We start from the raw sequence: 14,543 nt of genomic DNA on the forward strand, positions 1-14,543 counted from the left end.
ACTTCATGGTTGCCTTTTACATCTGAAATGTAACATTAAGTGTTTGGTTAGTGATCTACTGTTTGTCTTTTACACCCGAAAAACAGCCTTTTACAAAACCAGATAATCTCTGCTTTTTGGAAAGCAGCTTTTTCCAACAGGAAATAGCAAACCGTAACAGCAACAACAAACTGGAACAACAAACCGTAACAGCAAACAGCAACAGCAAACAATAGGTAAAGCAAACGGGCCCTTAAAGTGACTTATTAACCTTCTAAAAAATCTAGGTGAGAGGACAAATGACATTTTGGATACATTTTGAGCATGTTTAGAGGTTAATAGATCATTATAAGAAAGTCCAAGAGGCTAAAATATTACTTTAAGAAAGTTATAAAAGTTATCACGTCACTTTAAACAGATTCAGAGGATAAATAAGATATTTTAAAAATTTAGGGGAGTAGTTTGAATATTTTAAACAAGTAGAAAGTAGAAGAAACTAGATATATATTAAACCATCCTAATTGGATTCTATGATTTAAAACAAGCTCTTCTAGAAAAGTATTTTTCAACCAGCCACAATACTTTTTTAGGTGTTCTTTTTCCTGAAAAAATAAATAATCCCAACACCTTTTTTGCATTACACTGAATTTGGCTGAATTAGGTTATATCCATACATGAAACAAATAAATGTATAATAATTAAAAAATATATATATCAAACTCTAATAAGACTTTTTACTTATGGATTTTTATTATTATTATTATTATTATGAAAGCAAATGTAACCATCTGATCTGGAGTGAATGCGATCGATCTGGGATGAATGCGGTCGAAATAGAAGGTTTGAAAAAAAAATTGGCCTTAAAAGTTCCATGTCATAAATAGAGACTGGTTGAAAGTTGTTAATATTGTAGATTTCGATAAACATAGACGTTTTCTATAAATGTAAGTCCTAAAGTGTTAGATTTGTTCCGATGGGAAAAATATTTACATGATATTGAATTAGAATATTACAATTGATATTAGATGTTTGTTCTCCATGTACGATACATTAATTCAGAGACGAAGTTGTGGACCTAGAACAATCCATCTTGAGTGGGTCGCATCGGGATCAAAGATCGAGTAAAAAACATTGAATTCCACTTAAGAAAAAAGGATAAACGAGAGTATCTACTTGGACTAAAAATGGTTATATCAACAATCTATAGAGAGATTATTTAGACTTTTTTTTTTTTGGAAAGTATTCAGACGTTATTTAAAAAATACTAAACAGAATTTTTATCATAAAGTAATACATTCAACCAATAAAATAAAAGATAAATATCATTTCATACAAAATGATTGATTTGTTTTTATTGATATTAAAAAATAAATGTATTTGATTGAATGTAATAGACACCTTCAACATTGGTAATAAAAGATTAATTAAATGTAACCAAATCAATTAAAATATTTAACAAGCATTATGACAAAAAGGGATAAAAGATGCCGTTTTGGCTCCACAAAACAAAGAAAACGACACTCAAATGACAAAAACTTTCCACTTGTTGTACCTCAACATCCTGTACATATACATAGTTATTCAACACAAAAAAAAATTGTCCCTAAAACTCCTTTTGTCATTATGTTATATTGGTGTTAATAAATACTTCAAACACATTAAATATGAATAATAATCATCATACATATGCACATATATAACGAACTCCGCGAACCCTCGGTATTTAACGAACTCCTCCGCGAAGCCAACTACTACTTCTCGGCATGTATTTAACGGGAAGTACTCCACCTCATTCTCGGAGGAAACAACCCATCATTGATTGGAACCCAAGTGTCGCCGAACAATCGAAACTCAGACCGAATCATGACTTCTCTCTCCACCCCAAGGTGTCACTAAATGACCGAAAATCGGCCAAGCAATGATCCCTCTTCTCTCTACCCTCTCTCCACACCCAAATGTCACCGAACGAGCCATGACCCCTCCTCTCTCTATCCCTCTCCCCACACCAACGTGTCGGTTACCCTCTCTCAACCCCAGGTGTTACAAGACAACCGAAAATCGACCGAGCCATTGACCCCTCTTATCTCCGCCCCTAACTACCCTTCTCACCCTAGGTGTCACGGGACAACCGAAAATCAACCAAGCCCATGACCCTCTTGTCTCCGCCCGCCCCTAACTACCCTCTCTCCACCGAAGTGTCTCTAGACAACTGAAAATCGACCGAGCCCATGATCCTCTTGTCTCCGCTCCTAATTACCCTTCTCACCCCAGGTGTCACATGACAACCGAAAATCAACCGAGCCCATGACCCTTTTGTCTCCGCCCCTAACTACCCTTCTCTCCACCCCAAGTGTCACACGAAAATCAACCGAGCCATGACCCCTCTTGTCTCCGCCGCCCCTAATCTCCACATCACTAGCCATGAGCCCTCGTCTCTCCGGTCGGGCCCTAGACCTAAAGATCAAACAATGTAGTCATTTTCAGATGAAGAAGTGGAGAGAGTGATCATCCCATCATTACAATCAGATACACTATCTTGCAAGCTCAAAAGAAGATGAGAAGTACTAAAACTCAAAGTAGGCTTAGCCCTTGGAACAATAGGAACCTCAGCTTCACCCACAAGCATCTGAACCACATTTCTCATAGTAGGTCTAACCAATGGATCAGGGTGTGAACAAGCTAACCCAACAAGCAAAACCTTACTCATTTCACCCTCATCAAACTCACCTTCAAGTCTACAATCAGCTGCAGCTAACAATCTACCATCTCTATGCAACCCCCAAACCCATTCAACCAAATTGCTCCCAACCCCACTTGCCAATTCTCTCTCAATTGGCCTCCTTCCACTACATACTTCAAGCACCACTGCCCCATAGCTAAACACATCAGTTTTCTCACTTGCTCTGCCTGTTAAAAGATACTCTGGGGCTAAATACCCCATTGTGCCTGCTGCTACTGTTGCATCAGGGGATTTATCATGCTCTATCTGCCTAGCTAACCCAAAATCCCCCAATTTTGCATTGAACCCTTCATCTAACATTATGTTACTAGTCTTTATATCTCTATGAATCACCTGGTTTTCACATTCTTGATGTAAGTATGCTAATGCAGAAGCAACCCCAAGTAAGATTTTTCGCCGGTGCGGCCACGGCAATGCTGATCTTGCTTCAAATAATGCCTTATCAAGGCTGCCATTAGGCATTAGATCATAAACTAAGAGGATTTCGCCTTTTTCGTGACACCATCCTTGAAGGCGGACTAGATTTCGGTGGCGGAGGGATCCGATTATTGATAATTCGGAGAAGAATTCGTTCTTTCCTTGGCTGCTGTGGCTGCATCTTTTGACGGCGACAATGTCGCCGGTTTCTGGTAAGATGCCTTTGTAGACTGTGCCAAATGCTCCGTGGCCTATGATTCTGTTGGCATTGAAGCATTTTGTTGCTGTTCTGAGCTCTTTGTAGCTGAATTCTTTTGGGGTTTTGATTATCTCCGATGCGAAAGATTCGGACTTTTTCACATGTTTGTACTTTTTGGAGAATAGCCATATGAGTACTCCGGCGAAAATGGCTACAAATGCACTTGCTGTAACTACTCCGGCGACCGCTCCTGGACCCTGTTTGCAGAGCTGGTTATGACACGAGGAAGACTTGATGTTCTTTTCTTGAGCTGAATTAGAACCGGAAGGAGGCAATGACGGCGGCGGGGAGTTGACAGAATTTGCCGTCGGATTCATTAAAGTAGTGGTCGGAGGCGGTGGGGAAGAAAACCCGGTGCCGGAATTTGAGTCGAAAGAAGAACTGAAACTCCACCATTCAATGTTATGAATCTCTGTGCTTCCCTGTGTAGAACCGGAGAATCCAACGAACATCAAATCATTGATATACTGATCCAAATCGAGATTCAATTGAAGAATCGGGTCTTTGGGTTTAAGATTCGAGTATGAAACGGAGATGTTGAGATTAAGATTCAACCCATCATACTCGATCCAAACATTAACAAGATCACCGCTTTTAAGATCGATATTAATCGAATCCAAATCAGCAATCTCACTAGAAATCATACTGTTTAGATCCAAACCCACATGATTCCCATTAATATCCCTAAATTCAACATCCATTAGGGTATCAAATTCAACCGCAACGAACCCGGACCCAACCCCGTCGACGTTGAGAAGTCCGAGACACCCACCGGCGGCGCCAATTGTTTCAGCATCGGGGGAGATGACAAATGCAAGCCCACCGCCGATTGAAGACGGGTTTAAATTAGAAACAGAGAAAGAGAAAAAGGTAGTGAAACTTGCAACGGAATGACTTCCCGGTTGCCGGAATCTAATTGGTTTTGAATAGAGTACTCTACCAGCGCCGGAATTAGGGACGGCGAGGTCACGAGTGAGACGGACACTCCCATTGTTTAAATGAGCATCTCCGATGAGCTTCAAGCTACTTAAAGTTAGGGTTTCGAAGTCAAATTGAGTAGCGGAGATGGAGGAAAAATAGAGGAATAGCAAGAATGGGGGAGAAAAGGGAAGTAGTACAATGTGTGAAATTCTGTGAAGGAGAAGAGACAACATTTGATTGGGTGGTTAGAAAATGGCCATTAATGAGAAAGTTTTGGTGTTTCAGATGAGAAAGTTGGAATCTTGTAGAGAAGAAGATGAAGTTCACAGAGGAGGAAGGGAATGGGATTTGGAGTGTTTGCATTAAAAAGAAGAAGAGAAAATGGCAGGGAATCCAAAGGAGAGTGAACAAGACAGGTGGATGGCCAGAGTGACACGTGTCCATTTCTAACGGTTATTTTCTTTCCTTATGATAAAGGAAACTTTTTTCTTTTGTTGTCCTAATACTTTTTTTATTGCTTATTTTTATAGTAATTTTAAAGGGAAAGGGTGAAATTTGTCTCTTAATATTATTTTATCCTTATAATAGAAAATATTATTTGAATTATATAATGTTGACAAAAATTAGTAAAGAATTCCTTACAAAATGGTAAAATTCTAATATGAAAGAAAAATTAACATATTTTTTTTATAATATAGACAAAATTAAACTTCTCAAATAATTTTAGGAACAAAATTAACCTTTATCCCATTTTAAAAATATTAATAATGTATAACCAAAAATATGAATAAAGAAATGAAAACTATTTTTATTGGCTTAAAGCATTATTTGGTCCCTGACCTATCCAAAATTTTGTCATTTGACCCCTGACCTATTATTTGGTCACATTCGGCCCCTGACCTATCCCATTTGGTGAAATTTCACTCAATTTGTATTCAAACTTTAACCGAATTGTTATCTCATTGACAATTAACAATATTTTGACACCTGAACTTGAAACGTGATATTTATTAAAGTGTTTTTACCATGTTATGTGAAAATAATTAATTAGATTAAAAAAGAAGAAAAAAGGAAAAACAAATCCTAACTAATATCTATTAAGTTCAAGTGTTAAAATTTTGTTACTTATCAATGATATAACGATTCGGTTTAAGTTTGAATATAAATTGGGTGAAATTTCACCAATTGAGATAGATCAGGGGCCAGATGTGACCAAATAATAGGTCAGGGGCCAGATAACAAAATTTTGGATAGAACAGGGGTCAAATAGTGCTTTAAGCCATTTTTATTCTACAAGTTCTTTTCAAGGAATTAAAACGAATTAGTATTGAATTGTGCATTGCGGGCAATGATATGAACCGTATAGTTTACTAATCTTGAAATAAAAACAATCGAACAATTTAAGTGGTTGTGAAGAAATCTCTGATATTCTCGATAACAGTGTCATACTCTGTGAGGTCTCTACTTACAGATATCGCGTTATTGACTATCTTTCTGTATCCGACTCAAACACGACATGGTGATAATCTAGCGAGAAGACCCACTTCATACTCGACCGTAGTGCCAACGCTTCAGCTAACTTCACCGAGACAATTCCACTCGCATATGAGCTAAAACCCACAATAAATTGTTTGTCGCTAAAAAAATGTCATCTTTTTATTGTCTCAATGGTTCGCACATATATCCATAAATTGCTTCTCGCTAAAAACCCATAATATATTATTTTAATTAAGTGGGAATCACTTTTTATGAAAGGGACATGTAAAGAGACAGATGGTCCGGGGTAATAGATTTTCTTCCCTACTTTCTTGTTTTTTCTTTTTAAAAAACCACTAATATAAATAAACGAGTTTTCCTCGCACTAAAATTGTTTAAAAAAAGCTCAATTAAAAAAATTCCAAGTTTAATTAATGTTTTTATTAATCATGTCAAATAACGTATGAAACTAGTATTAAAAACACCAATCAAAATAAAGAACTGAACGATTGATTGAAGGTTACCTATACTTTAAGTCGATACCCTTATATCGAAAAATATGAAATTAGTGAATAATATAAAATTAGAAAATGTCAAATGATATATTAACTAATTACTTTTAAGTTTTACTATTATTATTATTATTAATGAAAAATGCTTTGAATATTATTAATCCTAAAGAAAATATCTAATGTGAAAATTGAGCATTGAAATATTCAAGGGAATGATTTGCTCTTGAATTATTAATATACTTAAGCAAGTGGTGGCCTACAATGAAGACATTAAAAAAAATTAAAAGGAAAAATTAAAACCTTTATCTAGCTAGCTTTGCGTAGATGGGATCAATTATGTTTTGTCCTATTGCATTTTATTTAGTGAAAGTTATGCTATTTTTGTAATATAAATCAAAAGGTGCACATGTTTCTTTTCTTTGATTAAAAGGAGTGGTAAGCTTTCAAAAATTATATTTAGTGATATGATAAGATTGTCTTGCCAATTATAGATGAAACTTTGTGTATCATACTAAAATCAAAATTAAAATATTTTATGAAAATAAGATATCTATGGAGTTAGGAATTATTAATTATAATTTAATGTAGAATTTTATTTTATTTTATTTTATTTTAAGAAATATAGGTCAATTATTCATGTAAATATGTATGATGAGAATCAAATTTAATATTTCTCTACATGAATTCGATTTTATTGTTAAATTGGTCATAATAACTAGGTTTATTTATGTATGTAGATACTAAGCCGTATTTAATAGATCAGGTTTGAACATAAGAAAATGATATAAACTTAATCCAAACATATCTCTAAGTCCGTTTTTTTATGTCGGGCTTAGAAATTTATAAAAGTAAAAAAGTTCAATTAGCCCGATTTATTGATGTATATATAAAGAGATTGGAGTGTTTGGGTTGAGCTCGGAATTTGGTTTCCAAGTCCAATTCAAACTTGATCCTATTGAAATTAATAGTGAGTTGGATTCGACTTGCGCTGAATATTACTAGATATAATGTAAGTTTGTAACATTCGACTCATCCCGATCCATGCATATAAATAAATATAACCAAAATTCATTAGTTGTGCATATTAAATTTATTTAAATGACATTAAATATATGAGACAAAGAAAAAGACAAGGAGGCAAGCAATACTTAGAGGTAAGGGGGAGCAAAGTCCAAATTCCATACTTTACCCTCAAACCACACATTCTACTATTTATCAAATCCTTTTCACACTTGGTAGCTATTATTAAAAGAGTGAACGTAATTTCTATTAAAAATAATATTTACTATAGGAAAATATTTAGCATAATTACATTATTTACTAAATTTATATGGTACTAAGCTAAAATCTAATCTAATTAATAAGGATGCATTGCCTCTTTAGTTATACCTTTCAAGGATTTGTAACCATGTGGCTACTTCTTCTTTTTTTTTTTTTTAAGAAAAGATTATGCTTGAGAATGTAATGTTTGAATAATGAAATCTGGAGAACTAGTATATTACCCCATCAGTCCTGATATAGAATATGATACCCTTTCAAGTTTAAGGAAAACACTATTCGCAGAACGACTAGCAAAAATGATGCTAACATCATTAAACGAATGAATCAACCTATTACAATTATCAAGAACAAAGTCGTAATAAGACCTGAAGGTAGATTGATTAAGATTTAAAACCACACATTTGCATCGGTTTCAACAAGACAACCGTCCATACCCTTTCTGTTGAGTCAACTTAGAGCTTCCTAAATGCTCATAACTTCCCCTACACGAGGCAAGAAATCACCCCGCACAAGTTTGGAAAAATCTCCACAAAACTTGTCGTTGCAGTCCCGTAGCACCGTCCCTAAACCTAGCAGACCTAACTCCGAGATAATAGATGCATCTACATTTAGTTTAAAGCGAGCTGGAGGAGACTGTAACCAGCAAATCGCACTCTGAGCAGATCCTGCTCTACCTGGAACAACTTGGACACCAACATTCATCCCCTTTGATTGAGCATTCTGACCATGTGCCTACTTATACCTATATGCTAATATATATTTTAAAATATTGGAGAGTATATTCGGAAAACTCCAATTTCATTCGATTTCTTTATTCATTTTCCAATTACATTCAATGACCATATATTTTTGTCCAGTTACATTTAATAACTCTAAAACTTTAATTTTACTGCAAATTTCAAAACTTTCTAATTATTGTCTATTTGACATTTTCTTTTTGACGCATGACAGAATTTGTCTCTCAATTTATACATCCGCCATTTTCTATTGAGAAATAGTGGGGTTATTGAATGTAATTAGATAAAAATAGGAGGTCATTTTAAACTTTTGTCAAACTGCTACATATAAAACATTTTTTGTCCAAAGGAGGACTGAAGTTTTTCGTTTTATTGAAAATAATGATCTCAAAATTAAAATGAGTATTGACGAACTCAAAATTGAAAAAATTCAATATTCTCACTAATTTTAATTTTTCAACTTTTTAATTTTGAAATAATTTAGGTGTTGTTTAGTGAGTAGAGATAAAGTGACTGTTTAGAGAAAAAAAAAAGTTCCCAAAATGATGATTTTAAAAAGGATAAATTACAAAACTATGTCAAATTGGAGGCTCATTTACATATTTAACCCATTTACTCAACCTACTACATATCTAGACTATTTTTGTGTGACTTTCCCATAATACCCTCAATATTTACTCGCGTCTGTCTCCCTCCCGTCTGACTGCGCAGATTCGATCATATGCGAAGCCTGCGAAGCTAATCGATGGGTTTACTTGATGAATTTAATTAGCATATGCAAGCCCCTGCGAAGCTAATGTTTGGTTTACTTGACGAATTTAATTAGCATATGCGAAGCCTGGATGTGTTTTGAAGCTAATTCGCGAAGTTGTATATAACAAAAAATGCCAAACAACAACGATTCTAACATTAAAATCATAACGTTATCAAAATTTACAACAAGATTGCCACAATAACAGCATTAAAATCATAGCATTATCAAAATTTACAACAAGATTGCCACAATAAACTCCTAACAAATCACTTCAAAGTGAACCTGACTAATCTGGATGGAAATTTCTCTTTCTATAGGAAGTCCAAACCTTTTGGGATGAGAAATGGAAGTCCAGACCTTTTGGGATGGACGTGTCCGATGGTGCACACCAAGATTGACACAATCTCTCATAACCAATCATTTCAAAATGAATGTGCCAATCTTGAGGGAAATTTCTCCCTATACATGAAGGAAAGTCATCTCCCCTGCATCCGAGGACACCGCCTTCTAGAAAGGGATGTTATATAATCAACCACCTTCAGAAAAAATTAATCGTGTCAGGGAAAAAGACGATTTTAGCTTCACGAAATGAGGATTAGCGAAGCATGCGAATGTAAATGTGCAGGGAAAGAGAGGATTTCACTTCGCTAATCGATGTTTTCACGAAGTTTGCGAGGTCTGAAACGTGATGATCTACGTCGCATATCGATGCTTTCGCGAAGTCTGCGAGTGAAATCATGAACTTTTCTACTCGCAGACTTCGCGAACTAATCGATTTGCGGAATAGATCGTCACAATTTCAGGCTCTTTCTCTTTGGAGATCTTCGTGAAATCATCGACTACGCGAAGTGTATTCATGGAAAAACGCAGAAAAAACAGCAGATACTTACATTTTTCGCGCCTTTCACCCTTAAAAGCGATAATAACAATATGATAAACTGGGAAAAACGATGGAAATAACGTAGAATAACCATTTCTTTGATGGTAACAAGAAGAAAGAAACCAAGTAACGAGCAGGAACAAGAAGATGAAGAACAATGGTTTCGTTTTCTAGGATTAGGAAGTTGCAGAATCAAGAGATGAAGAGAGGAAAAAGAGAAATACATTGTGATTTGGAGAAATGGTGCAGATTTCGTGCAATTTAAAGGAAGATAGGAAGATCAAAAGTCTTGGAATCATTAATGAAGGAGCCAACAGTCGTTTCGCGCACCCAAGGAGAAGAGGGGAGAGAACGTTCGCGTAAGGGGGAAGTGGGAAGGTTAGGGGTATTATGGGAAAGTCACACAAAATCAGTCTAGATATGTAGTAGGTTGAGTAAATGGGTTAAATATGTAAGCGGGTCTTCCATTTGACCTAGTTTTGTAATTTACCCTTTTAAAAAAATAAAAAAAAATGGTTTTACGATAACTGTAGTACAACTTTAATTCTTAAAATTTTCCATTTTGATATCGATAACGGTCATTTTTATAATATCAGACTAAACAATCTTCCTTTTTAACAGACTAAAAGATTGATTCAAAAAAAACAAACTAAAAGATTTAATCTCCGTTTGTACATATACCAATTTGATAAAACGTGAAAGTACATTTTATGGCCAAGATTTTAACTAATCAAATATCTAAAAAGTATTAAACAAGTAGGGTTGTAAATGAGTCGAACCGTTCATGAGCGGTTCGGTGGTCGGCTCGATAAAAGCTCATCTCGACTCGGCTCAATTTGTAAAGGAGCCGTTCATGAGCATGATTTACTAGCTCGGTTCGTAAATAAGCAGAGTTTGAGCAGGTCAAAGCTCGACTCGAAAGCTCGCGAGTAGGCTCGATATAACATTTATGAACAAATTTTAGTTTTCTAGAAAAAATATATAGTTTTGTGTTAGTTCACAGATATCTAAACTTAATATTATTTCATTTGCTATTAGATGAGTTCGTTGACGAACACAATAAATAAGTATTAGATGAACTATTTGTAAGCATTTTGTTTATTTATTCACGAACTTTGTTTGTGAGCTTATTTATATACACAATATTTGCGAGCAGACTTCATTTAATTGACGATTTAATCACAAATAATTCATCGTTATATAATTTTCTCAATAAACCAAGTTCAAAGAGGATTTTAGGCTCGAAGCTCGGCTCAAACTCATTTATTTTCTAATAAGCTGAGCTGAGTTTGTAAAACCAAAACTCGGTTCGAATTCGAACTCGTTAATTTTATAACGAGCCGAGCTTGAACAGGGCAAAGCTCGACTCGGTTGTATTACAGCGCTATAAACAAGTAGTTGGAATTAGATTATGTTTACAAATTGTAATTTTACCGTTTGATGCACGTGGAATAATGGGACCCCATCACAGAATTTTGTTTTTCCAAGTAACGAGTTTGATTTCTTGTGTATGATTGCATTCTGGACTTCTTCGATTAATTATATTACAATTAAACTTCCATGTGGTGGGTCCTATCCTATTGTTAGGTGGACTCGACATCAAGTTTTCATCAAATATTTCATCGGACGGTCCAGATTGAGTGATGAGTTAGTTAAATTTCATGAGTGCAATTTCATCCTTTTTTTTTCTCTTCCTTTTTAAGCGAGGAAGTTTTATTGGATAAATATAGGAAGTAGATGTGCAAAAAAGGAAGAGAAGTGAAAATTTGATTTATTCCTAGGTTGTTTGTTGGGGGTAGGGATGGCAATTTGTATAGGAGGATCTTTTTCCTATTTGTATAGGTTATAATTATATTGTTGACATAATATCCATTTGGCTCCCTAAACTAATACCTTAAAATCAATTAAGACCTTAAACTATCAAAATCATCAATCAGGTTCCTAAACTAAGAAAAAATTATCAATTGAGTCTCTATTCTAAACAAAAAAAAAACAATTAAGAGCTTATTGAAAATCATTCGGTTGAATAGTTTCAGAATCTTTTCACCAAACTCATTTTGAACCAACACAGAGACAATTACAGTTCATATCAAATAGTTACAATTTTTTATTTTAGGATAGAATGAGGACTTAATTGATGATTTTGATAGTTTAGGGTCCTAATTAACTTTCAAACTTTAGTTTAGGGAGCCAAATGGGTCTAATGCCTATATTGTATAGTAGATAAAATGAATATGAAATAAAAATAATAATATATATTGTTACTGGATTTTTCATGGGATGACAGATTCTTCGTGTTCTCAAGATGAGCCATAGAATTATGTTGTTCAATCCATGCTTACGACACTAATTTGATACGATAAAATTTATTGGTAATGCTCTAATGTCAAATGAGATCTCTTACATATGAGGTAAGAAATAAAAAATGATCAATAAATGGCAGGTGACAGGCTTTTTATCTCTTATTTTATCTAGGATTCATATAATGTCAAGATCGGCCCTGTGTGTATGTACCTTAATTGTGTAATGTCTCGTTCTATTTATAGGGAGAGCTAGGGTCAATTCTGGTAGTCGGTTTAAAGTGTTTTCTCTAATTTATTTTGAGGATAGGTGTCAGCATCTGAACGACAGACATCTGCTGTAATTTAGGTAGTTTCTAATATGCCTAGACTGTAATTCTTGAATTTTAGGATTGAATTGGGGATCCTATTCCAAGGTGGATTCGGATTGCCTTTCATTGCTATATGTTATTTGATGGTTACTCATCCTAGTACGGTCTAATCCGAAGATATTTTTTACTATTGTTGGCGATATTTTTTAGTAACAAAAATATTCCCTTTACAACCTTGACTTGTGCTGGAAAAATGCGGGCGTGCCAGAGAATTAGGTTCTCAACCTACGTTTAAGAAAACAGTTTTTTTATGATATGCGCCTGTGTCTAATGAATAACTAACTAAATCACACAATTGTACGGGAAAAGCAAGGATTGTGAAAATGTTTCCATGGGTTCCTAGTTGCCGTCAGCACAACTTTAACTAGAATTTGACCAATAGTTTTCAGTAATTAAAAAACACAAGAATTTGGAAATTTTTCTTTATATTTACTTTAAAATAAGAGTTTTGGATTACAATAAACCGAATAGGAATAATTACAGTCAAGACAAATAGCAAATTTAATATCCACAATGTCAAAAGCAGCAAATAACAATAATAATAATCGGAATTAAAATGAACAATTGAAATGAATTAATCGAAGCGGTGAGCCGTTGTGTCGAAGCATCGCGTTGAAACGTTGTGTCTGCTTGAGGTCGTTATCCCGAGACCAATGCTTGACTTGAATAAAATGTGTGTTTAGTGGGCTTAATTGATTGTGCTTGAATATTTAGAAATTGAGATTGATGTGATATTTTGACTAGGAAATTGAATATTAGGATATGAATTTGAGTAGGAAAAGCGAATCGGATTTGTGTTTGGTCGAAAAAGAGCAAATTATACCGAATCATAGATGATTTTAGTGGCTAAAATCGGGCGAAACGGGTGCTGATCAGGGCCGGCTCTAGGGGAGTTCCCCTAAGCCTGTGCCTAGGGCCTCACCCAGATGTGAGGCCTCATATATTTTTGTCTTAATTTTATTATAAAAAAGACTTTCTTCTTTTCCTATTTCTTTTTCTATTTTCTTTTGAAAGAGAAGAAGCCTTCCTCGCCAGGGTTTATTTTTTTATTTTCTTTTCAAGACATTTGTACTAAAAACAAAAATACTAGCAGACACTTCCCCGTAAAAAAACTAAAGTGAACAAGATAATCATAGCAACCTATTATTTTGTCAAAAAAAAAAAAAAGAAAAATTGTTGTAACAAATATTTAAATTTTTATGAACTAAATTTGATTGGATTAAATATGAGGTTTATGGTTTTTGAAGAAGTATCAATTTAGATCTCACTTATAAAATATCACTAATATAGGCTTAACATTTAAAAGGGTATTAATTTAGACATCGATAACCGATTGGACACGTCATTCTTATTACTCCATTAAGTTCTAATCCCTCCCTCCATGTACAATTGATAGAATTTAACAGAGTAATATCAATGACGTGTCTCATTCCGTTATCAATGCCTAAATTGGTATATTTTTTAAACATTAAACTAATATTGGTGCTATTTTATACGTGGAGCCTAAATTGATATTTTCCTAAAAACCATAAGCCTATTTTGGTATCTTATCCCAATTTAATTTGACTTAAAGTGTTATTTAGCCCATGATTTATTTAAAATTTAGTTATTAGTTATATTTGATCCCTGAACTATCTCAATTGGTGAAATTTTACTTAATTTTGATGGAGACTTGACTAAATCGTTATCCATATAATATGTAGTGATATTTTGACATATGCCCGTGATAAGTGAGACGTCTTAAATTTTATTTGACAGATAGATTTTATACAAAAATAGTTAATTAGATTAAAACAATAAAAACAAGTCTAATTGTCAAAATATCGCAACATCTCAATAGAATAACAGTTCTATTAAGTCTCCATATAGAAAAAATTATTAAATGATATAGAAAACTAATATAGAAATTTCTATAG

General features: G+C 34.2%; 1 protein-coding gene across 1 annotated transcript; it reads right to left on the reverse strand.

Annotated features, from left to right (window-relative positions):
• Positions 1 to 1,421: 1,421 nt before the first annotated feature.
• Positions 1,422 to 4,672, reverse strand: LOC136209277 (L-type lectin-domain containing receptor kinase VIII.1). The gene has a single exon (XM_066000702.1). The coding sequence runs from the start codon at positions 4,547 to 4,549 to the stop codon at positions 2,441 to 2,443; it is 2,109 nt and encodes a 702-aa protein (XP_065856774.1). The 5' UTR covers positions 4,550 to 4,672; the 3' UTR covers positions 1,422 to 2,440.
• Between the last annotated feature and the right edge of the window lie 9,871 nt (positions 4,673 to 14,543).

The sequence above is a fragment of the Euphorbia lathyris genome, chromosome 10, assembly GCF_963576675.1.
Source record: "Euphorbia lathyris chromosome 10, ddEupLath1.1, whole genome shotgun sequence".
NCBI classification, from domain to species: Eukaryota; Viridiplantae; Streptophyta; class Magnoliopsida; order Malpighiales; family Euphorbiaceae; genus Euphorbia; species Euphorbia lathyris.